The sequence below is a fragment of the Falco naumanni genome, chromosome 8 (genome assembly GCF_017639655.2).
Source record: "Falco naumanni isolate bFalNau1 chromosome 8, bFalNau1.pat, whole genome shotgun sequence".
Classification (NCBI taxonomy): domain Eukaryota; kingdom Metazoa; phylum Chordata; class Aves; order Falconiformes; family Falconidae; genus Falco; species Falco naumanni.
In genome coordinates, this window is record NC_054061.1 from 20,237,806 (window position 1) to 20,262,996 (window position 25,191).

Below are 25,191 nucleotides of genomic sequence, written 5' to 3' on the forward strand. Positions count from 1 at the left end.
CCAACATGGGTTTTTCCAAATTAACTTTACTTTCTGGCTAGCAGTCAGTGCAAAACCTACCAGCCAAGGCACGCAGCACCCTGCACCCTCTTGATGCTCACCATCCCCCAGTCCCTGGGATGCTGGCATCTGGGACACAGTATAATGGCCAGGCAGCACGGAGACCCAAAGATGGCAGAGCCAGGGATGTTCCCTCCTCCTGGAGTGATACAGGCAGAGAGAGGGCAGCGGGCAGAGGCGGAGGCCAGCAGCATCCACCTCATGCCTTTTAATAAAACATGAATTAGGTGCCAACGCGTATTAGATTCACTTCCCCGGTGACAGAAAATCAAAGGCTTCTCCCATCTTTTCTAGAGGCGCGTTCCTGATTGATCTGGAAGAAGCAGCTCAGTGCGAGGGAAGGAGTCTATACACACCGAAACAGCTCTTTAATTTCTTAATTTAATATCTGACACGTAAAGATTCTCATTAAGCCAGTCAATGAAGCCTGGAAATACAATTTTCGTGCAAACTGTCGCTATCATAACTTACACGAAACTTCAGATGGTGCCCTGTAAGCGGTGTGATTAAAACCATTCATCTTCCCTGTCAGTCGCCTGCTCCCACTCTCCCCCCAGCCCCCAGCCCTGCACCACCCGTGCCTGCCACGGCTGGCCAGCCTTGGCACCGCATGGGGCTGGTGGGTGCCACCGTGGCCATCGGCATCCGGCTGATGCTCGACAGCTGCATCCCGGGTGGGATCCTGCAGGAGCACCAGGGCAGTGCTCTCTGGACCAGGCAGACAGGGGCGTACTGGCAGCATGCTGGGCAGCACCCCACCAGGCACAGCCTTCGCAGTGGGCCCTCAGGCCCTGAAATCCCCCCACTGGGGCATGCGCAGGAGGGAGACGATTTCTGAAGATGCTAATTAGGCAAATTAATTCCTGTTGAGTCAAAGCTCTTCTCTGCCTTAGAAAAAAAAAAAAAAAAAAAGCTACTTACTTTAGTGCTGATTAAATCCCAAATATCGAGACAAGGATTAGACCTGCGACTATTCCTTGGGGGTGCTCCCCACCAGCTGCTCCCAGTGAGTGCCTGCCTGGCACCATGCAGGCACACTGAGGAAGGGGCTGGCAGGGACTGAGGTTTGCACTGGGACATGAGCCACTGAATTACTCCAGAGGCTGTTGTTCCTCACACCAGCACCAGGCAGAGCACACATTAGCTGGGCTCGTTCCACCTGCATTGGCTGAGGAAGAGGATGGTAAAGATGCATGGGTGCAGGGCACCACCTGGGCACAGGGCACATGGCACATTCTCTGCCATGGAGAAGCCTTGCTGAGCCTCAGGGTGCTCTCTGAAACCACCCATGAGAGGGTGATGGGCAGCTGTCCCATCCTCACCAGGCCCTGAGGGTAGATTGAACAATTTCTCAGGCTTTTCTGCTTCTGTCTGCCCTTCATCCCCCTCTCCCCAGTCCAGGCCTGCTGAGCTTTTCAGCTCCAAGAAAACTCCAGAAATTTCCCAGCAGCTGGAAACTCAGTACTGGACACCAGGCTGAGGAAGAAAAGCCACTTCAGGGGACTCAGCAAACACTGCTGGATCTGTCTCACCACGGGTGTTGCATCGCACCTGGTTAGGGGAGGGAAATAATTCGCTGGCAACATTTGTCACCTAAATTTCTGTCCCAGCAGCTGGTGTCCAGCAGAGGAGAAAAGCCAGTGACAGGGTAGCAGAGAAAGGGACTCGTGAGCATCACCAGCTGCCCAGTCCTTGGGTTTCTGCAGTCAGCACTGGTGCAGCCCCATGTGGGGCATGGTGCCATGGCACAGCCCCTTTGCTGGTAGTGCCAGTGGATAGCGGGTATCAGACACTGCCGCCCAGACCCAAAGCATGCAGCTTCCCCCTGCCTGCCCTTCCACTGGGGAGGGAGCATATTCCTGCGGGGATGGGTCCCCCAGGTACCCCAGCCAAGGTCCAACTGCCGTGTCTGGTCACTGAAGGATGCTCTGGTGAGGTGAAGGCTAGGAAGAGCCTCCAGCATATTCTGGTACTGCAATTGCCCCAGAGGTGTGGCAGCTCCGGGAGGAGGAAAGTGGCCAAGCAGGTACCAGTGGGGTCACCCAGCTCTGCCTCTTCCCCCTGGGCTGCAAGCTTGGATGACTTTGACTCCAGTCTCTCACAAGAGATGAAATCTGCCCTGAACAGCATGGGCACCCACCTCAGCCCAGTCATGCCAGCTGAGGCACCTCATGGGTCCTGTACCCAGGGCACCCTGACAGGGTGGGTGGCCCCTAGGGAAAGGCTCTGAAGGACACAGCACCCAGTGCCTGCGCATCGCACTGGCAGAGCAGCTTTCCTTGTCTTTCTTCTGTGTGTTATCTCAAGACGTCGGAGCTGCCAGCTCCTGCCAGCGCTCGCGCAGCCTGACGTCGGTGCAGCTTGAAAGTGCGCGTGGCGTGTTTGATGTCAGGATTACCGGCTGGGTGTATTGTAAATGCTAAAATGAAATAAGAAGATTAGAGAAGAAAAGCGCCGCTCCGCAGTGTGCGCCTGCTGATTGCCTCCCGCTGGATCTTCTGCGGCTGGCGGGGGGCGCAGAGACCCAGCCCGGTGGCAATCATGCAGCAGAGGCAGCGGTGCCATGGAAAGGGTTAAAATGGTCCAAGCGTCTTCCACTGTGGCTGGTGCTGCCTGCCACCCAGGCATGAACCCAGCTGGGGCAAGAGGCAGGATGGACCCCTTCCCAGCTGCCAGAGTGCCGGGCTCCCTGATGCTCTGGCTCACATTAAGTGTTTACTGGCTGCTCCTGCTGTCTCCCAGCCTGAGTGAGTCCCAAGTCTCCCAGCAAGTGGCCCCACATCAGCCCTGTCTTGCCCAGCCCTGGGCCAAGTCATGGTGGGGCAGTGGGGTCACATGGGGCTGGGTGGGTGCCTACAGCCTCGCAGGGAAGGTGAGTGAGTTCTGCATCCCTTCCCAATGTGCTGCATTCCTTCCCAGGAAATCGAGGCACAGCTGTGTCCCAGCCTTGGGAGCTGGCTTTTAGGGGGAAAAAGGCTTGTACATCCTCGGAAGTGGGTGACAACCTTCTGCAGGTCTTGCCAGGGGAATTTGGGGGTCTCCAAAGGGCAGGTGAGTGCTCTTTTCTACGCCACTCAAGTGGCAGGACATTCTTAACCATCTGAACCCAGAGGCAGCAGTGGGCAGCTCCACACCCCTCCTGCACCCTCCCCCTCCTCACACCAGCCTCTACCAAGCAAAGAAGGAGGCCAGCAGGCCACGACCCCACGGGCAAGTGTGAGAGCCAGAGGGGATGGAGGGCGAGCTGGGGCAGGGGTCGGGCCCTGCTGAGCCACTCTCCATCTCCTGCTGACAGCAGCACGCCCCTGAGCATCTCCGCCAGCACCCTGGGACCCAGTCCCACACACACCAGCCTGTGTGTGGGCAGGAGGGCAGGGGGCACTGAATTTCAGCAGCAGGATGATTAGTCTTTATTTTCAGCTGTGCCCTTGGCCTCAGTTTGTCTTGCTGGGCCCTGCTGCCAGTGCTGGAGGAAGAGGAAGAAGAGGAAGAGGAGAAGGAGGCTACAGCATGCTCACTGCAGCACTTCTTGTGCTGATCCTGCAGGATGCCAAGCTGGGCACAGGCAGCAGCACATGGGGCACAGGGCTCAGCCTCACACATGAAGACCTCCATCCTCCCTGGCAGAACAAGTCCCACGTTTGCAGCTCCTCCCAGCATGGCAGAGCACCCTCCCCATGAATCCCTACTGACAGTGATCCCCACCTAGCCAGGGGACAGCTTGTACCCCAAGAGGGATGCGGGATCCCCCACCCACACTCTGCCACAGCAGCACCCCCAGGACTGCACCCAGCATCCCACATCCTGCAGCAGGGTGCATCCCATGCAACAGTGCATCCTCTACCCACTGCCGTGCCCAGCACTAGCACCACAGCCTGCCCAGGCAGGCCAGCATGCGTCCCGGCAGCCCTGGAGCCGACAGGGCAGAGGAAAGCCAAGCACCAGCCGCCTCTGGGGAATTTTCCCTTCCCTGCAGCAAGGACCAGCAAGCAGGCTGGCGGCTGGCCCCATGCCGTAACTGTGCAGCTACCTGTCTTCCCCACCCCCCCTTATCTCTTGCATCTGTTCCCAATCAAAGCATCGTTTCAATCCGTTCGGGAGAAGGTTGTTCTCCCCCTGCCACCAAATGCTATTGTTTTTCTGAGGCGTGGCAGCTCAGCAGCAGCAGCTCAGCACCTGCCTGTGCCAGCTCTGCTCAGACACGTGTGGGCAAGCGCCTCGAGCGAGCCCCTACTCAGCTCCCTCCTGCTGAGAGCAGAGCTGATTTCATCCCCACAGCAAAGCACTAGGCTATAGGGGGGAAGATGGGGCTGGCAACCCCCGAGGGAGAGGGCGGCTGGGGAATTGACTCCCTTTCTGATTCCCAGTTTGGTGTTGGCAGCGCTCAGTGCCCCGGTTAATGTCTGCATGGGGCTGCTGGGTGGGTGAGACCCATCACAATGCCCATGTACGTCCTCCATCCCCCAGGGTTTGCTGCCAGCTCCAGTGTCCCTCTGAGCTGAGCTCAACCCTGCCCTGCATCACCCTAGGTGGGTGCAGATCCCCCCTTGCCCCCCACCCCAACCTGGATGTGCCAGGGACAGCCGAGTCTGGCTTCCTCCCCTGCAGGACTCACCCATACACATTGCCATGGGGCCTCTGCTGCTTCTGTGCAATTAATGAGATTTAATTGCCTGTAAACACATCCCCGGCAGCCCAGAGCTGCCATGGGAAGTTGCTGGAGTCCAGAAAAGGGAACGGGAAAAGGGAATCGTAGCAACTGTTGCCACGGCTGGACTGGCCATTCCCAAAACTTGACCACAGCAAGGAGGGGCTGGCCATATGGCCATGTCCTCCTGCCCTCAGTGCCACCATCACCACTGTCCCACAGTGCTGAGTGGCATGGGGCTCAGCATCCCACAGAGAGCCCCTGCACTGGGACCTGGCTGCATTTGGCGTCCCATGGAGAGGCTGCACTGACAGCAGGCTGCCAGGGCTGGGGGAGGTGAGGAGGGGTCCTTGCCCTCCCTCTCTGTGTGACCCCCAGGCTGGGCATACACACGTCTGCATGGCACTAATGAAGTCTGCAAAGGTCAGGGCTCAGGGTATCAGGAGGCAGTTTCTGTAAATGCTATTTTCTAGCTCAGTGCCCTGTAACTCTTTCTGACAGTTGTGCTTAAATAAAACAAACAGAACATTTTAATCACCCCCGCACACCGCCCCCAGGCACTGCTCCCTGCCCCTAGGACAGCTCGCTGCGCCCCTGCCCATCGCAGCCCCACCCCGCGCCCTTCCCCCTGGCAGAGGACAGCATGAACACCCAAGGGTGTCCAGCAGTGCACCTGGGGGCTGTCCCCAGGATGGCACTACAGCGTGGAGACTAATGTCACAGCAGGGCAGGAGTGGGACACACCTCTGTCCCGAGAGGACATGGCATCGGTGGTGCAAGGTGGGCTGGGTGCAGCAGCTGTGCCCTACTCACTGCTCAGCTAGCAATGGGAGAGGTCCCAAGGCACCAATATGCACACGTGTGTGTGTTGACATGTGCCCGTGTGTGTGCAGATCCATGCTTGTAAGTGCAGATGTGTGAGTGCACATGTAAGTGTGTAATCCTGCGTCTGAGTACATAGGGATGCATGCGCACATATGCATATATACATGTATTTATATATGCGCATGTCTGCATGTGTGTGCACACATGTACCTGAGTGTAGGCATGCCTGCATGTAACTGTGCATTCATGTACAGAAATGTCTGTGCCAAACATCCACAGATGGCTATACGTGTGTATAAGACTGCCCATGCATGCAGGTATGTTTGCACACACTGCATCTATGTGTCAAAGTGCACACGTGTGTGTGTGTGTGCGTGCGCACCACCTCCTCACCCCATGCAGTGGAAGCAGGTCTTGTCACTGCAATCACAGGGAAGTTTTGCTTAAGCCCGGGTGAGGGATGGGGCTGGGCGAGGGAGCGGTGGCAGCAGCGGCAGTCGGAGCGGCACGCATCCGCACCAGAGATAAGTTCCTGCCACAAAGTTTTCTTTCCCTGCTAATTTTCTGATTAGCTCCTGTCTGATGCGTCGGCAGCAGCGCTCCACGGAGCTTATTCAAAGGCGGCGTAATCTTTCTAAGCAGTGAACAGGGGGCAGGGACGCCATTCAGCTCCCAGCAGACAGAGCCGTGCGTCTGGAGGTAATAACTCTTCAGGGACTTGCAGCCGAGCGCTGACAAGCCGCCGGGAGGGCTGTGGAAATCCTTTCTGCGGATGAGCCAAGAGGATTCTCCTGCTATCCCCTAAAGCCTGCGTGTCACCTAGTCCAATAAAAGGCATTATCGGGAAGGTGGCATTTTGTTCTGGCGTATCTCAGGCCTCCAGCCCAGCCTTGGCTCTGCTGGCTTTGCATGAGAAGGGGAGGCTTAGGGCACGGTGGGTGCTGCCTGCCAGGGATGCTGCTGGGTGGGGGGCTGCAAAACACTTTCTGTGTCCCCCAGCAGAAGAGGGGTTGGGGAGCACAGCTGTGCCTGCTCTCCATCCTGCGCCTTTGCTGGCCCACAGCCACCCAGCGCTGCACCTGCAGGCTGGGTATCTCCTGCCCCAGGGACAGCAGCAGCAGTGCACTGGATCTCAGCACACCCATCCGCTCTCCTGTCTGCCTTTGAGGAGGTATGAGGTGGAGGGCTGGGGAGTTTGGGGGGTTCAGAGCAGTTGGGGGGACCCAGCATCTTTGGTGTGCAGATGTCACAGCCCCATCCTGGTCCATCCCTCAGCCAGAGGTGATACTGGGTCACCCCAGGGGACCTTCCTAGCCGTGGGGGTGCTGGGCACCTGGTAACCACAGCCCCATCTCCAGGGAGTGTGTCCCCAGGGCTGGGGAGGGCATCCGGAAGGGGATGCACCAAGGCTGTGCTGGGGGTAACATGCATCTCATGGTGCAGGAGGTCATCCTGGGGTGGTCCTGGTTGTCCCATGTCCTCTGGATCCTGCCTGGTCCTAGACACCACAGGAGCTGCCAACCTGTGGCATTACCTGCTGCAACCAGGCCCCCAGGGATGGGGCATGTGCTGGGCCATGGTGATCAGGTGGTGCCAATGCCTGAGGGGACACACCAGCCCTAACCCCCGAGTTAGCAGGGGGCTTCCCTGCTGCTACCCACTGTGGCACAGCCCCAGGGTAGAGGGGGATCGTCCACGTGCAGAGTGGGCAGCATGGGGGGGGACACACGACCCATGCCTGATGTGATCGGCTAATTTACCGTGCTGTGTGTGCCCTGCGCTAGCCAATAACTATGAAATGATGTGGAGATTTGCAGCCAAACCCTCTCATAAAGAGATTTAGGAGGGTGACGAAGATAATTAAACATCCTTCCCCAAGTATTGACTTGCAGTTGAAAGGGGAAAAAATAACTACATTTTTCACAGTCCTTTTAAATCATCCTGATGCCCAGCTGGGGCACTGTGCAAACAAGCCCTGGCCTGGTGGCTGTGGGGCTGCGGGCACCACAGCCCTCTCTGCCAGGCTGGGAAAAGCGTGGTGGAGCAGAGGAGGAGTCTGGGCATCTGGGCGCTGACGCAGGGTCCTGGGCTGGCAGCAGGCAGCACAGGCAGGGAAGGATGCTCCAGAGCAAAAAAGGCAAGGGTGACACAAGGGTGGCTGTCCCCTGAACAGTTAAGCTAAAATGAGCAGCATAGGGCAGTGGGAGAGCTGAGGAAGAAGAAACATGCAGCCACACTACAGGGACAGTGACAGGAGCCAAGGGGGGGAACAGGATGCAACAAAGAGGCTTAGGAGAGAGGAGTGGGGGGCTTAAGGAGAGGTCCTTGAGGAGCATCCAGGTACATGCTAAAGCAGCTGCAGTTTGCATACGTGTGTCTGCACACACATAGAGCATGCTTGCACACCACTCTGTGTGTGTCTGCACGTGTACGTGCGTGGCTGCATGGGTGCTCAGTGCCTCTGGGCTGCCCTGGGCCGCCAGCTCGTGCACTGCTGAGCTGTGAGTGCATGTCTTGCCAGCTGCATGCACCACCATGTGTGCACTGCCACATGTGTGCTGGTGAGTTGGGCACATGTGGGCGGCTGACATGCATGTCCAGAGATGTCATTGTTGTGCCGTCTGTGTTAGCGACAGCTTCTGTGCCGCCAGTTGGATGGAGGAGTCACAGGCACCTGCTGGATGTCCATGCGTGTAGCAGGATCCCATAAGCACGTCACTACTCCACAGCTGCATCCACGCATGCACTTGCGTGGCCATTTCTGTGCTGTGTATCACTGTGATATGTGGGATGCAGGTAGCTGGAGGAGCATCCTGGGGCAGGACCCCACTCTGGCATGATGACCCCAGTTGTAGGAGGACACAGAGGAGCGGCAGAGAGGTATGCAGAAGATATATGGAGTCACATCACCCAAGGGACCTTCTGACCCATCTTCAATGGGACAAATATGCTGTGGGATGTACCTCCCTGGCCTCTGCGCTCCAGGGTGCACACCCCATGCATCGTCCTCCACCGGATCTCCTGAGGGCAGAGATGAAGCCAAAACTCATGGCAGGGTGAGCAGGGAACACCCACTTTTCCATGTCGCTGTTTGCTGTGCCAGCCCCTGTGAATGTTCCTGGCAGCCTCCCCACCACCTTCTCATGCTTTGTCATTGGTGCCACCTGGCTTTGCCAGCACGGATGGTCTGAACCCCCTGTCCTGCCTTTCCCAGGGGGAGATGGTGCTCCCCCACTCCCCATCACCCTGGGAAATGATGCCAGAGATGAGACTGTGTCCCTGCACAGGGGACAGAGAAGGGACGCGGCAGGGCTGGATACCCTAGCCGTGCTGGATCCCAGCCTCCAAGGAGCTGCTGTGTGCAAGCCCCAAAACACACACCTTTCCCTGACACCAGAATCTTCCAAAGTAGCACAAAAAGGTCTGTACTAAAACATACAGGAGCTGGTGGTCCCCAGGTGCAGGGTGCCAGTGCGGCCCCTGCCCTGTCCCCCTCTCTGGGAGGTCTCGGGGTGGCTGGGGAGGCCACTGTGGATGGGCTTGGCTGTTCAGACCCTGCCAGGAGCAGGAAGGATGCAATGGCAGTGCAGGGCTGGAGCAAGGCAGAAGAGGAAAGTTTCTGGGGCTTCATTCCATTCTCTGCTTCACAGAAAAACTGAGGGCAGGGGAGGGGGGGCCGGGGGTGTCTCTGTGTTCCTTGGCACTGGGAGGAGTGTGCCCCTAGCGTGCCCACTGCCCTGGGTACCTTTAACTGGGTCTAGTAATACCAAGTGTCCCAAGAGCCTGAAACTGAAGTGCAAATCACTCAAAGCCTCAGGTTTGACCTGGCAAGACTGGGCGGCTCCTGGGGTGCCAAAACCAGCTCAGAGCAGCAGGGGGAAGGGGATTGTGAAGCCTCCCCCGATGCCCCCCTGGAGGAGGGGGGGGGGCGGGAGCAGACAGGTGAGCAGCCAGCAGCCAGCACCCACCTGCACCCACCTGGCACTGGCGTGGGGAACCCGGGTCAGAAGCAGCCCCAGCCATCACCTCCGGCTCCGTGGGTGAGCTGGTGGCATCGGCGTTTTGCTGGGGGACATCTCACCTCCGCTGGCACGGCACGGCTCCTCACTCTATCCCTCGGCTTCTCCCTCCCGGTCGCCCGGGCCATGTGGCTGTCGCTGTCGTCCGTGGAGCACGCGTGACACCCAGTGGGCGAGCACCAGACTGCACGCGCCGGGCGAGAGGCACAGCCCGGAGCAGGGTCCCTGAGTGCGGTGGCCCTGGACTGCGGGTGTCACCCATGTGGGGGACATTGTCCTGCGGGGAATGGTGTGGCTGTGCCCGAGGGACCTGCAGTGGGCACATGGCAAGGGGGCCTGCATCCCCAAGGCTCTGGGGTCTCTCCAGGCACCCATGGGTCCCTGCAGCCCTGGGGCTTGGGGTCTCACCAGGGCCCCTTGAGGCTCTCTGCAGCCCCAGGGTGTTTCATGCCTTGCACCATTCCTGGGTCAGGCTCTTGCTCTTCCCTGGCTTTGTTGCTTCTCCCTGTGTCCCTCAAAGGAGAGGCAGCCTAGCCAGAGCTAACGTGACCTGATGTTTCTCAGGGCTTAATACCTTCCTGCTCCCATCCTGGGACAATCTTCACCTCACAGCCACCATCTCCTAATGCCATGTGGCAGCTGTAATTCTTCATAACTGCTCCAGTTGGGTTTTTCCAGGCTGGGAAACTCTCAGCCTATCTTTAGCTTTTCCTCCTCTCTCTCTCTTGTTCATTCCCCAGGAGATAAACCCTGGTGCAACAAAAATCTGAAGGGAGCCAGCGCTGTGGCTCACATAAAGCCAAAGCAGAACTATTTTCTGTAAGAAAACCATTTTTCATTTCAATTTGTAAAGGCTTTCAAAGCTGATTCTCGCAGGAGCAGGAGTGGTCTCTACAGAGGGGATTGGATGCTCTTCTCCAGCTCTGGAGGAGCTGAAAGCTCATCCTGCTGAGGCATCCAAGCTCGTTAACAGAGCTGTGAACACTCACATGCAAAGCCCTGCAACCCCACTCCCAGCATGTCAATCTCACATGCCAGCTCTAGACTCTGTAAAGACACTTGGAGAGTTTAGAAATTTGCTCTGAAGAATGAAAGGAAGAGGAAAGGACCAGAATGTCCTTGTTCAGACACAGCTGGGTCAGGGAGCTGAGTCTTCCTCACCATACCCTAAGCAGGACCCCCTGCATGCCCTGGCCCCACCAGGCTCTGGAGAGGCCCCTGCTCATGAAGCTGGTGGCTGTGGGGGATGCAGGGATCCCAGGGGATGCTGATGTGACGGTCCTCTGTGTCATCCCCCACTGCCCATGCACAGTGACAAAATGTGGCCAAGAGAAGGACCCTGCATGCTCCCAGCAGATGGACCCATCTCTGCAGCACCCTAGGAGAGCATCCCAGAGATGGGACAACCTTGTGAAGGGCAAACCTGTCTCCTGATGTTGCATTTCTCACTTAGAATGGCACCGACATGGAGCACAGCTATACTGTCAGCCTAGGGAATGTAACTCCATGCCAGCCATGGGGCCACCACAAGCTGCCAGTGTCCCATAGCCAAGGAAAGCCGGTATCCAACTAAACCGGGTGTAATGAGCCACTGCCAGCTACTGGATGCTGCAGGGCAGTGGTGTGACACTACTAAACCCAGGGTGCAAGTTCAGCCAGCCCTGACAGCAGGGCCTGGAAGGAACCATGCAACAGGGGTACGCCCAGAGCCCAGACAGCTCACTGCTAACAGATACTTGTGCAAAATGAGCCTATCAAGTCCATCTTCCTCAGGTTCAGGTCTTGCTAGGGTAGTAGCTCTGATGCCTCCAGAGAAGCATCCCTTATTTCCTCCCCCCTGCTGACACTTCCTCCATAGAGGATGGGAAGAATGGGGCTGTCATACCATGGGGACACACCACAAAATTGTTCCTGAGACAGCCACTGCCTGGCTGGAAACTCAGGGTGGCTCCAGCCATAGGACATTTGATAGTCAATGTTCATAAAGAGAAGTAAAACAAGATGTGACAGAGACAAGGTCACATTAATGTCTGGATTTATATTTGCTACAGTCACCTTCATGTCTCTACCTTGGGGTGTGCAGAGTCCCAGCAGCATCACCCAGACCTTAGAGTGGTAAATGAGTGGGCAGTGGTAAATGAGGTTGTTATGAGCCCTGAGCAAGGGCAAGTGGGTCAGAGGAACGCATCTCAGCTCAGCTGTGCCTTGCACGGGACATGTGACGGTGACCAGCAAGCTCTTGGGTGGCTGCACTGTCATCTAGCCTCAACACTGACCCCAAGGGCTGATGCAGAAGAGAAGAAAGCACTTCCAGTCAAGTTTCCAGCCTGCCCAACCAATTCTCCCATTAATCAGGTACAGCGAGAAACGTGGCCAGGCAGGGCTAGTTCCTGCTTCAGTGATGCTGGCTAAGCGTTCTGCTCCTTCCCTTGCAGCCAGTTGGAGCTCCTTCATCCCCAGGACTGCAGTGTCCTCCCTTCTTTAACCCCATGGACACACTTTGGAGCTGCAAAGCCCCCAGCCTTGGGTCCTACTTTTCCCCATGCATCCATGCATAGACTTTCCAGGCCGTGTCTGGCTCTCGCAGGGACTGGGGTGACTGCCAATGCTTGCATGTGGACACACAGGGGTGCACATGCTCACACACGGTCCATAAATCTGTCTGGCCTGGCTTGCTCCCTGCTGTGCAGCCCCAAGGTCATCCCAAGGACTTTCCTCTGCACCGTCCCCAACCTGAGATCTGCCACTCCCTGCCCACTGCTGCAGCTCTTTAACGAAGCGTGGTGCTTGGCAGCTCTGCCTCACGGGCAGACAACCACGGCACCCAGAGCAGCCCAAGCTGTGAAATGTGCAGCCCTATGATGATGAGCTGGCGTGCATGGAGGGGCGGCTGCTCAGCCCACCATGCTACAGCATGAGCAGCTGCAGGCAGTGGCAGGTAGCATTCCTTGCCAGGCAAGACTTTGTGAGCAGCTGCAGCTCTCCATCTTTCTCCCTGCTGTCCCTTCCATGAGTTTTTGCCCATTCCTTGACCTGGCAGCTGGTCTTAAGCAGAGTACCCCAGGGTCAGTACTGGGGCCATGTTCCCCATCCTCATCAGAGGGTCAGTTGAAGAGGCAAGTGTACCATTGCCTTGCAGGTGAGGCTAAACTAGCGCCAATGGGTGTGCAGCAAATAGTGGAGCCTCAGTACAAGTGGACCCCAGGAAACTCAAAATTTGGGTCAACAGAAACCTGTGGACATCAACAAGATGGGCCAGATAACCCCAGATTTCACCCAGGCTAGGGACCAAAGGACTCAGCAGGGTCCCAGCAAAAAGGGCCTGGGACAATGTCCTGGACAAGAGGCTGAACAAATGGGGCAAGCTGCATCCTGGGCGACATGAGGAGTGTAGTTAGCAGCCTGAGAGAAGGAGTTGTCCCCTCTGCACAACACCAGGGAATCCCCAGCAGGGTGTTGTGCCCAGATTGCCCCCCCAGTTCAGGGAGAAGTGGAGGAGCTGGAGAGGGACCAGTAGATACTACTGGCAGGGCTGGGACCTGGGACTACAAGAAGAGTGGGTTGGGATCTACCAGCATCATGCAGCTACCTGGAGGACAGAGCCAATCTCTCTTAGTAGGGCATGAGATATAACAAAGGACAGCAGACATTAATTGCAACTTCAGGTTGGATGGTAGGGTTTATTTTTTTTTTTCCCTGGTGAGGTAGTGTAGCTGTGGGACATGCCACCAGGGAGGTGGGGCAAGTCCATACTTCAAGACACAGCTGGGTAAAGCCATGGGTGACATTACCCTTTGCTGGTGGTCTTTCTGCTCCAAGTGGGAGGATGGGCTAGAGACCCCCAGGAGTCCCTTCCCACACCAGCATCACCAGGATCCTGCAAGTCCAGTGAGGGGCAACCTCCCCACCTGCAAATTCTTTCCCTTCCCCACACCAGGAGCCCACCCCACAGATCCAGGACACCTTGACAGCCAAGGTCCTGTGCACTGGACCGTGGCCCCTTCCCTGGCATGCCAAGATCTGTGCTGACCCACAACCTGCCGATGCTGAGCCCATCGCCTCTGCAGCGCTGCTGGGAGGCCTGGCTGCTGCTCCTGGCAGGTGATCAGCTGATCCCGCCAGCGAGCTGGTGCTGCAAAGTCAGGCACAGAGATTGCCAGCGTGCCAGCGAGGGGGGAGCAGGGCCAGCAGGGCCGGGGGGCTTGGGGAGCCAGGGGCAGCTCTACCCTGAAAGCCAAGCTACCTGCATGCTGCTACCTGCTGAATAATAGAGGAGCTGACAGCCAGGCGGAGAGAAATGCGATCCCGGTTAGCCGGCCGGGGAAGACATCTGAGCCGTCAGCAGCTGCGATAGTAACTGCAGGGAAGGAGCCTTCCTCCCCGCTGCTCTGTGCCGTGCAGCGTGGCCGGGGTGGCTCAGGTCCCTGCCCATCCCGGTGTGCCTTGGGCAGCCAGTGCCCACTCGCGGGGCACGGGCTGAGGGCGCGGAGGATGATGTGAGCTGCAGCAGGGACCCAGCAAGGCACAGCTCAAGGGCAGAGCCAGGTTTCCCAGGAGGCAAGACAGGAGCCTGCCTGCAGCCAGTGCCTGTGCCCTGGGTCCAGCAGCTCAGCCCCATGTCCAGAGGAGGGGACATGGTTTATATCCCAGATGACTCCGACTTCAGCTCCTTCAGGGATCAGTGCGAGAGCCTGGAAGGCTGGCACTGTCGGTATAACAAGGCTGGCGTAACCGTGTGGAGTCAGGGGCAGGAGGAAAGCTGCACCGTGCAGAAAATCAAGGTAAGCAGATGCCTGCAGCTGCGGGACCACCAGCCCTTTCCTACCTCAGCTGCATGCCAGGCTGCTCCCTGAGGGTCCCTGGGGTGCTGGCCCATCCTGTGCACCCTGGTACAGCCTGCCTAGGGGTGTTTCTGCCTGGAATGCCAGGGCTGGCAGGGTTAGTTACCCAGAGGTGCTTCCCCAGCTGGCAAGCTGCTCTGCAGGCTCTCACTGCCTGCCCCATGGCTTTAGCCTCTCGACCTGCTGGGATGCCCACTGCAGCATCCTGCCGTGTGTGTACGCATGTGGGTTCACATTGCAGCTGCCCTTGATCCAGACCCAGGCAGGAAGGCCCTAGGATCGATTACGTTATGGAGATGGCCTTGTCAGGAGCCCCTGGCATGCAACTGGCTGGCGGGATGCCTCCCTGGTGCCTCTCCCCTAGCCATGCCATTCTGGGGCACGTCACCTCGCATCCTGCACTGGATGAGCATCTCAGAGAGTTTAAAAGCCCCCATGTGCTGTGTCGGGAGGTTTATTGCTTGCCAGTGGCCAGATCTGGGATACTGCAGAGGGACTAGCGAGGTTCAACCATTCCTCAGGTTGTTCCACCTTGCTACTCATCTACATGGCACCGGTGACACTGCCAGGTGACCCTGATTACATCAAGACTGGTTACAGGGTGCTGGGAGAACAGGGCAGGGAAGCCCTGTGTGGGAACATCCTGAAGGCCAGTGCTTGGCTCCATGGCCGATATCACGGGCAGGGCTTTGGCTTTTCTGGCAACTGAGGATCAGGACTGCCAGGCAGGGATGGGATCCTGCTAGGCAAGTAGGGCCAGAGCATCTTACCTACGGGACAGCCAACCTGATAAAGAAAGCTTTCAACGAGGAGTGTCAGGGAAGGGTTAATACAGCCTGAAGAGGAGGGAAGGCATGGGGAGGTGGTGAGTAGGGGAATGGGGTATGGTATAGCTGGAGGAGGCTCTTGCACTGCTCTTCTGAACACAGAGTAACTGACAGCCCGTCTCAGCTGCTTGCACACCAGCACTTGCAGCTAAGGAGGCACAACAAGGAGCTGGGCACATGATTGCAATGCTGCCTTGGATGAAGGCCCTTCAGGGCCAAGGTGAGGAGGAGGAGGAGTGGCGCTCTCTGCAGAGGTGTATCTGCAATACATACCACCTTGACACCATAAGCCAGGGAAGAGCTTCTGGGCTAGGATCAAGGAGCACTTAAGGCACTTGGCATGCACAAGTATGCAGGACCAGGCAGGACACACCCAGGGGTGCAGAGGGGTCTGGCCAACATCTCTTTGAAAAGACTTGCTGACTGCAGGAGGTCCCTGGTAACTAGGAAGAAGTAAACCTCACATCCATCTTCCAGAAGGGCAAGAAGGATGCTGCAGGGCACTATGGGCTGCTGTATCACCAACATCCCTGGGACAGTGATGGAAAACATCCTTTTGGAAGCCATGTCCTAAAGGACAAGGGCAGTGGTAACAGCAGTAGGGACCTACCAAGGACAAATAATGCTTGACCAGCCTGCTTGCCTCCTGCAATGAGAGGACTGGCTGTGTGGGTATGAGGAGAGCAGTGAAAACCCTGTACCTCAAATTTGGTAGAGCTTTTGACAAGGTTTCCCATAGTGTCTTTGTCACCACATTGGTGAGATCTGGACTGGAGAATTGGATGATGAGAGTAGAAAACCAGCTCACCACCAGGCTCATAGCATGGTGGTCAGCAGTACAGGATCCAGATGGTGGCTAGTTGCCCAGTCCCACCCTGTTACTGGGATGATGGGATCGATTTTCCTCTCAGTGAGAATGCAGGTAGCACTGAAGCATGGAGAGCATTTGAAGTGCTGGAGACAAGAATGCTGCTCATCGTGACCTGGACAGGCTGGAGGGACAGGCTGGCAGAAGCCTCATGAAGTCCAGCCAAATTCAGACAAGCACAGCACAGCAGAGGGGATACAGTTACATCCCCTTTTGCCACCACCAAGCCCTGCACAGAAAGAGGACCCCAGGCAGGAGCAGGGAGGTCTGAACACCATTGCCCAGCCTGGTTCATTGCAATTAATACCTCCTTAATGTAGCTTTTCCCTGCTCAGAAGAGGGTCTGTGCATGGTGCAGGGATCCTTTCTGAAATGTGGGATGGAGGATGCCACCCAATCTGTGAGGGAGAGCTGAGCTGCACAGGCTGGAGCTTGGGGGTCAGAAGAGCCCCAGTCTTTCCATTAGTTCAGGCGTAACCTGGTGAGTCCCTGAGCAGCCGGAGCTTTGGGGGTTTTTCACCTGAATTCACTGTGGATGATCTGGGTTTGGGCTGTCTGTTTTCTCCATCCCAGCTGGCCACCTGCTGCACCTGGTGCAGCTGTTGCATAGCCGCTGCTCATCCATGGCTGGAGGGACAGGCTTTAGTGGGCAAGCCTGAGATGGTGCCGCTGTGATAAAACACAGGTTCCAGAAGCCCAGGAGGACCATGAGCTCCATCTCTGGCTGGAAGCACCCTTCACCCTGCAGCAGCAGCAGCACCAGACCCAGCTGGGAGGGGGTGGCTGGGGAGGGGGGAACAGGAGGAGGGGGATGGGTGCTTCCACACTCCTCCACAGTGCCCCAAGGAGTCCAACACATCTCCAAGCCTGTCCTGGGCACGAGTCCAGCACACCAGGCAGAAACCATCACGCAGGCCATCGGGAAAAGCTTGCCCGAGATTGATGGGACCTGCAACGTTCAGAGGGCCATCTCCAATTACACGGCACTGCTGAACATCTCATCAAAGATGCAAGGCCTCTAACGAGGAGCAGATGACATCTCCTTCCTCCCGGCATTGAGTGGAGGGGGGCAGCTGGCTTCATCAATAATGCACTTGCCAGTGCGGCTGGGCAGCTCCATGGCTCCAGTTACAGCCTGGGGCTGGCCAACCTTCCTGGTCTGGGCCCCACACCTGACATCATTGTGCCAGGGCAGGAGCATCCCTTTGCTTGCCCTGCAGGAACACGGGGTGAGGGGACAGGGTCGGGCTCAGGGAACCCAGGCACCAGAGCCTGGACCACGAGACAGCTCCATTTGAGGGCAGAGAGTCCTTCTGCCCCTGCTGCCCTCCTGCCTTTGCACTGTGCTGCACGCTGGCAGTGGGGCCAGTGGCTCTGCCTGGGCTGTCCTGAAGCAGCAGTGTGCCCTGCACCATGTGTGCAGAGCATCCTCCACAGCACACGTAGCTTTGTAGCAGCACAGGGGCAAGCCAGCGCACGCAGGAACAGCCTAAAGTCCTTGTCCCCAGATAGGCACAGCTCCGTGCTCAGTGGGTGGGTGCTGCCCCCCTGCCCGACTGCCCGTCTCCCCACAGACTCGCATCTCCTGCAAGGATGTCCCTGCTGAGACGCTCTACGATGTGCTGCACGACACCCACTACCGCAAGAAATGGGACTCCAACATGATCGAGACCTATGACATCGGGCGCCTGACTGTTAACGCTGATGTGGGATACTACTCCTGTGAGCAGCCCCCAGCCCCTGGGGACACCCAGGGTTCCCCTCACTGACCCCACAGCCCCGTGCATGGGTGTGGGGCTGTGGGGGCAATGGGTTGGGGTGTAACAGGGTCTGTCTGCAGGGAAATGCCCAAGCCCCCTGAAGAACCGGGATTTCGTCACCCTGCGCTCCTGGCTGCCCCTGGGCAATGACTACATGATCATCAACTACAGCGTCAAGCACCCGGTGAGACCCCAGCCAGCCCCAGCCCTGCCAGGGGGGCTGGCCCCATGGGCCAACAGCACAGGCAGGGCTGGGGAGCGTATGGGGCAGGCTCTGAGGTCCACGGCATCTTTCTGCAGAAATACCCACCCCGGAAGGATTTTGTGAGGGCCGTGTCCCTGCAGACAGGTTACCTGATCAAGGCAAATGGTGCCAGTGCCTGCATCCTCTATTATCTCACCCAGGTGGACCCTCGCGGTGAGTGGCAGCAGGATGGGAGGGTACAGCATGCCTCCTGGGGGATGGGTCCCATTATACCCTGAGAGCTCACCCACCATGGGTCTCTATCATCCAGGGGCCCAAAGGACACTGGGAAGTAAGGACAACCCAGGGAAGAAGGGTGTTCCCTCCAAGGCCACACACAGCATGTGGCAGGTTCCAGCAGCCCTGGGGGGGGAGGTGTCAGTCTGGCATGGGGTGCTGCAGGCTCATGGTGCCTCCTCTGGGGCTGGCCCAGATCAGCTGAGTGACAGGGCTCTGGGCTTTTGCAGGATCGCTGCCAAAGTGGGTGGTGAACCGCGTCTCCCAGTTTGTGGCACCAAAGGTAAGCAGGGTGTGTGGCCGGTGGTGGGATGCATAGATGCATCAGGCATGAGCTGCCCTGAGCTAGCCCCTAGGTAGGGGCAGGATGGGTGCTGGGTGACCCAGGGCTCTCAGGACAGGTACTGGGTGACCCAGGGCTTGCAGGGTGTGTCCTGGGCATGCTGGTGGGGCTGTGTGGTCTGAGCCAGGCACCCATCCCATCCCCTCCCAGGACCCCCAAAAAGCTAGCATCGGGGGAGCTGGGAGCTATGCCTACAGACCAGAGTGGCTCCATCCCCCCTGGGGACTTGGGGCACCATGACAGGCTGGACCCACTCTTCCCACAGGCGATGAAGAAGATCTACAAGGCTGGGCTGAAGTACCCGGAGTGGAAACACAAGCACAACCCAGGATACAAGCCCTGGGTGTACCCAGAGCAGAACACGCTGCCCAGTGTCAGCCTGGCCGAGCTCTCAGTGCAGCACGCTGACTCGCTGGAGAACATCGATGAGACGGGGCTGTGCGAGGACCACCTGAGCACCAGTGACCATGAGGCCTGAGCCCTCACCACAACCCTCTCACCAGGCTCCCCCTCATGACCAAGGCTTAGCAGCCAGGGGGCACAGGCAGGAATTTTGCCCCCTGAGCCCCAATAGTCATGTCTGCTCTCCAACTCCTTCACCATAGACCTCCCTACCCAGGCAGCAGGATACTGTCCCATGGGAACCTGCAGCACGGGTGGTGGGAAGAGGGAGGACAGGCACCTTGGTCCCCCCTTGCACCCATGGTGGCCCATGGAGATGTCCCTGTGCAGGAGGTAGAGCTGGCAGTGGGAGCGGGTGCCCCAGGGAGAGGCTGGGCAAGTCAAAAGAGGGGGAACCCTTGATGTGCTGAGTAGGAGCTTTCCAGGTACCAGGATATCCCTTTGCCACTGTAAGACCTTCTAGGGGTGTCCCTCAAACGGCCAGAAGTGGGGAGTCTGTACGGGTCCTGCCCATGCTTTGCAGGAGCACAGAACTGACCCTCTCTGGCTTGAGGTCCAGCTCTGCCAGCCCCGCAATCAGGCTGGACCCACTCCAGCCCACCAAGCCCCCCACCAGGCTTTGTGTGACACTCCCCCACAACTCAGGGAGCCCTCCCAGGTCCTCTCCTGGGCATCAGGCTCACTTCTGCAGGCTGGCTGTAGTCCAGCTGGCTCTGGGGACCCCTTACCCAGGTGATGTTTGGGAGGTGGGGTGGGATTTTCCTCGCAGTGGGGTCTCGGGCAGCCTCTGTTCCCACTCAGTGTTTGCTGCTGCTGTGGTTTCTGGCACAATAATAAAGGGATTGGTGTGTGTGCGAGAGAGCTTCAGCATGGGATGGGGAGGACGCTGGCACCACACCCACCCTGAGGCTGTCCAGGCACTAGGTCCTGGCTTGGACAGGAGGGCCAGTCCAGCCACGCTGTCCCAGCACCTAGGGGTGACCCTCAGCAGGGAGCGAGGTGGCCGGCGGTGGGGCAGGAGAAGCGGATACTGGGCTCTACATACCCACGCACATGTGGGTGAGCGTGCATGGGACCAGGGCAGCTTCCACCAGACAATGGGAAGTTAGTCTAGACAGCCACTACTGGGGGAATACACTGACAAATGTTGCATTTTTCTATCCACTGCCAGGCTCCAAGACTGCCTGCAGCTGCTGGGCTCCTGCCCCAGATGGCTTTAAGCCTGATCTGTGCAAGGCCAATACAAACAGGGCCGTCACTGCTGACAGTGCCATGGTGCTCAGCTCCAGACCTGTCCCAGCAAGGTAAAGACTAGTGGACACGGCCAGGACGTGGCAGCTGCCCTCACAGCAGAGCCCTGCCTCGGCAGTGCAGGGGGGGACAGCCCTCTGGCAGCACTCAGGGCTTGCAGCCTGCCCAGAGCCACCCGCCACTGTTGCTTTTGGGGACCCTCTGACCCTCCCAGCCTCACACCCCCTGGTCACCCCAAACCCCAAACCGAGCTGCGAGTGCTGTTGCACTATGCTGGCTTCCCCCACATCTTGTGTTTCTCCCCGGTTTGTCCAGATGCTGACCCCAGCATCCCAGGTGCAGATGCTCACTGTCCCCCTTTAGCTACCCTGTTAGGTCACCTATGTTCCCTGTGCTGCTCCATGGGGACATCAAATGCACATATCTTACTGCAGAGAGTGCTGGGGAGGCCAGAGGAGGTCCTGGCCATTGGGCAGCCGGCTCCCACGGTTTGCAGCTGGGCTGGCTGTACAAGCAGAACAGGGGCAAGAAGCACCTTCACAGGGAAAATGTGGAAAACCCAAGGGCAGGAGATGTGCAGCCTCCCCCTCACAGTGCACGGGGCTTGCGGCAAGGGGAGCAGTCTCTCCCTGCCCTGCGCCACTCCCACCACCTCAGTAGACTGAGGGCACAGCAGCAGGGAGGATTTTACCTGTGAAGACACATCCCAGCCCCAAACTGCCCCAATAACACTTTGCAATAATGGTGATAGAGCTGAGCAGGGAACTGTGGCCAGAGCAAAGGCGAGAAACACCCCCGGGTACTGCCCTGATGAGTACAGAGGTCACTGGCACCCTGAGCCCGCAGGGTGCTGGGGTGAAGACCACCCCACCCGGCCCCAGTGCTGCAGAAAGCAGCCCCATCTCTCCTCATTCCCTGGATGTTTCTCCGCAGCAGCCAGGCTGCTGTGGGGCTATTTTTAGCCAGCCCTAAGTAGGTGTGAAGAGCTGCTGCTGCCTGAGCACCAAGAGCCGGCAGGGAGTCCCCACTCCCCAGCCAGCCCCAGGGAAAACTGCCAGGGTTGGTGACATCTCAGCCCAGGATGCTGCCCAAAATGGCCAGGATGGCAGTGGCATCAAGTAGAAGATGAGGGCCACTGGGGCAGCAGGGACACTGGTCCGCATCCAGCACTGGGCTGTAGCAGAGCTCCTGGCCCCCAGCATCACCCTGGCTGGGGAGCAGGGTGAAACCTGTGCAGCTGGAGAGGGGGGCTGCCTCGGACCCTGTGGGTGCCAGGAGCCCCAACATCGTGATTTCTTAGTGAATGATGTGCCACTGCTGGGTTTCCTGTGGCACAAACAGGAAGGGAGCCATGCACTGGCATACCCAAGCGCCTGAGTTAAGGGAGGCAGCAGACAGGCTGTGGGGGGACTGGAGCCCCCTCAGTGCCCTCACCAGGATGCTGGGGGAGCAGGTGGCGACAGCCCAGGGGTGATGGCCACGTACATGGGGGCTGCAGCTCCACACAAGAGCCCAGCTGGATGGCTCTTCCTGCCTGGCCGTGAGCAGAGAGGAGCCGCCCCACAATGCAGAGATTGGAAAGGAAACGGGAAGCTGCTGCTGCACGGGAGATTAGCCCAGAGGCAGCGATGTCCGCCAGTACCCTGATGGATGGGGGGCAGAGGGAGTGTGGCATTGGGCCCCCCACCCTGGCCGCACAGAGGTCCACAGTCCACTCCAGTGCCCCCAGTATCAAACATGCCCCAGATGGAGGGGGATGTGATTCCATCCCTGGCATCTCATGCTTTGCATCCCCAAACTCATGGATAGGCCCTGGGCAGCTCTCACCCCCACCACCCACACTGGGAACCTGAGCCCAACAGGGAGCTCCCCAGCAGTCTATCTTATCTCATGGAATGGCCACCATCAGGGCTCTTGCCTGGAGAGGTCCAGCAGGATTCAAAGCCCAACAGCCTCTACCTTCCTGCTCCACACTCCTCCACCAAGCCCTGCCAGGGGCTCAGCTCTCTGCCAAGCCCAAGACAACCCTCTGGGCTTGGTCCCAACCCCACATTTCCAGCTGTCCAATGTGACATTTGCCCTCTAAGTATGAGGCCTGAGTGTCCCTCACTCTGTCCTGATCCCAAGAGGTGCTCCCACCATCACTGCACATGTCCCCCAGCACAATCCAGCATGGGTGGGGCTGAAGATAGAGCAAAGGCTGCCCCAGAGAGCAGCAAAGGGTGATGGCTAGGCATGGATGGATGGATGGATGGAGAGATGGATAGATAGACAGACAGATAGATGGAAGAAGGAAGGGAGGGAGCAAGGGAGGGAAGAAAGAGTGGGTAGAGGGAGGAAGGGAGGGAGGGAGAGAGGGGAAAATGAATGGAGGGATGAAGGGAAGAATGGATGGATGGATGGATGGGCAGACAGCTGGACACATGGACCTTGAGGCACAGTGTCATGCTTCCCAGAAAGGGGAAGGACTAACAGGCCAATGTGCTGGAAGGATCCAACCTTTACTTTGATCTTCATTTCATCTAGCCCTTGCCAGCATCTTCTTGAAGCCAAATCCTCCAGCCTAAGGGGTGTTTTATGATTCTGCCCATCTGCCTTTTCCAGGGAGCAGGCAAGAGCTTCCTGCTGTGCAAACCCGTAGATATGGCAGAGCTCTCTGTCTCTGCCCAAGGAGGCTAGCATCTAAATATGGATTGCATCAGAGGTTAGTAGACACCAGAGATCAAACAGAGGCTTTGAAACCTGTGCTGTAGAAAGTGGGCTAATATGAAGCCTTCAGCAAACAACCCAGCCGCAGCATTCGTGTAATGGCTGCCAGTGCCCCAGCACTCTGCTGTGCCCTGCTTCCCCCTGACACAGCCCTGTGCCAGATGTCTGTCTCCAAGATGGTCCCATGGCTGGGGGATGACCCAGCTTGGGCTGTCCTCCTGGCTGAGCCCTGGGAAGGGACAGTCTCTGCGGGCAGCCGGGTGCTGGGGCTCAGCAGAGGTGCTTGAGCAGGGGTTTCCCCCCTGCCAGGGGAACCAAGCTCCAGTCCTGACACTTAAGTGACTGTGGAGGTAGAAGGGACCAGGGGAGAAGTTTTGCTGCACTGAACTGGCCTGTCAGCAGCCATCAGGATGTGGTTTGTGGGGACTGGGCCCTGCTCTTAATCATGCTGGACCATCAGATGGGACTGCAACTTGCCACTCTGGGGATGTCCCAGGTTGTCCCTTCCACCCTCGGACAAAGTTTCCCTCCCCAGCAGCCCATCTCTGCCCTCCCAGCACACAGGGAGGAGCACCACTCCCAGCAGCAGAGTATGAGGGCTCTATAGAGGTGCTGCAGGGTGCCAAACAGTGGTGGGCCAAGATCTGGCCCCACGCAGGAGTCTGCTTCACCGGTGCTAATGCCTCCAGCATGGCAGGATGGAAACAATGGCATGCTGGCTGCAACCAGCATTACCAGCACCCTTTGTCCTGCCCCTCCAGCCACTCACACCACAGACCTCAGCAACCATCTTGTGAGCAGCAGTGCTTATATTTAGCCAAACAGCTTCCTCTAAGAGGCAGAAGCCCAGCAGGATGGCACAGTCTGTGGTGCAGAGCCAGAGGGTCCCTGCACATCCTGAGGGTCCCTGCGCACCCTGTCTCCAAAACCCACCCACAGGGTTGTCCATGGGGAAACCCATGCCATCCCCAGTCCCAGGGATGTGTCACTCCCTGCCGAAGCAGCTGGCAGGGAAGGGGGAGGAAGGCAAAACTGATGCTGGGCTCATGCTGATTTCTGCTTCTGCTTTGCAGACGCAAAGTGTGATAAAGGAGAAGCTGCCTTTCTGCACCTAGCTGCACGCACAAACACTTGCATGGGGCCGCCCTTCCACACCAGGGGCTCCTGCCACTCCCAGCCCCCAGCAAAGACTTTTGGGGGCATCACTGGGGCAGGGAAGGACAAGCGTGGATTGAAGCAAGGGGGTCCCCAGAGAGCTGAACCCTCACAGGGCAGGGAGCAGTTATCAGTCTTGCCACCAGGTGTGGGGAAGGGCTGAAGGGTGTTGTGAGATATCAGCCTTGGACAGACTCCATGTGCAAGGTTGGGTAACAGCAGAGCCGGACTAACTGCCAGCTCCCCTGGGGCTCTTGCAAAAAGCATTGCATTAAAGGCAGCCTGGTCATCTGGTAGTGAATGTACAGGCTCTCGGCAGGAGAGAAACCCTCCCAATATCCCCCTGCCACCCCAGACCACACTGCCATCCAGCCTGCCCCTCAGCTCACTCCACATCACCCTCTTCATGGGGTACCAGCGGGGGGGAGTGTGGGGGTGTGTGCTCTATCCCCAGCATCCCTACAGCACAGGGGAGTCTTCTGTGTTCCAGACATTTCATCCAACCAGCCCCAGTACCAGCCCTTCCAAGTTCCCTCATTAGCATGAACATTTTAACCTGTTTTCTCCAATTTGGCAACACCTTCCCAGCACCTGCACCCTGCTCAGTCCCAAGCCACGGTGGATATAGTGAATATCTCCTCTTACCTGCAGCCGGAAGCAGAAACAGCAGGTGGAGCTGAATGCACCCAAGAACTTCAAACATCTCCGTCTGCAGTGCAGCCTTGGAGTGTGAGCCTCAGGGACCTGGTTCCCCCCATGGCAATGCATGTCCGAGGGCTCGTGGCAGGGAGCAGGACCCTGGCTAGGAAGGTGAGAGAAGGCGCATGAGTGAGTGAGTGGGGAGGTTGGGGGCAGCCCCCAAAAGAGGGCAGAGCCTGGCTGAGGGGCAGGACACAGGGCAGCCAGACCAGGGGCCAAGCACAGGGCACGGTGATGCCTGGGAAGGGGCAGGACGGGAGGGTGGGACAGGGATGGGAACCAGAGGGTTGGCCTGGAGGAGGG

The 25,191-nt window shown here is 58.1% G+C and overlaps 1 protein-coding gene and 1 long non-coding RNA gene across 2 annotated transcripts; one reads left to right on the plus strand and one right to left on the minus strand.

Annotated features, from left to right (window-relative positions):
- Positions 1-427: 427 nt before the first annotated feature.
- On the minus strand, positions 428-25,142 carry LOC121092340. Its single transcript, XR_005829268.1, has 2 exons — positions 24,835-25,142; positions 428-2,479 (listed from the first exon to the last, which is right to left on the minus strand). It is a non-coding gene; the product is annotated as an uncharacterized LOC121092340 (long non-coding RNA).
- Positions 9,875-22,596, plus strand: LOC121092339 (START domain-containing protein 10-like). The gene is made up of 6 exons (XM_040603165.1): positions 9,875-14,333; positions 17,663-17,810; positions 17,929-18,032; positions 18,149-18,266; positions 18,560-18,612; positions 18,938-22,596. Exons 1-6 carry the CDS (start codon positions 14,169-14,171, stop codon positions 19,148-19,150), a joined length of 801 nt encoding a protein of 266 aa, XP_040459099.1. The 5' UTR covers positions 9,875-14,168; the 3' UTR covers positions 19,151-22,596.
- Positions 25,143-25,191: the final 49 nt, after the last annotated feature.

What these genes read in the sequence shown, in the direction of transcription:
- LOC121092339 (XM_040603165.1), top strand. Translation starts at nt 14,169, where the DNA reads ATGTCCAGAGGAGGGGACATGGTTTATATCCCAGATGACTCCGACTTC. An exon ending in GCACCGTGCAGAAAATCAAG is followed by an intron (nt 14,334 to 17,662) that starts GTAAGCAGATGC and finishes GTCTCCCCACAG; the next exon opens with ACTCGCATCTCCTGCAAGGA. An exon ending in CACCCAGGTGGACCCTCGCG is followed by an intron (nt 18,267 to 18,559) that starts GTGAGTGGCAGC and finishes GGGCTTTTGCAG; the next exon opens with GATCGCTGCCAAAGTGGGTG.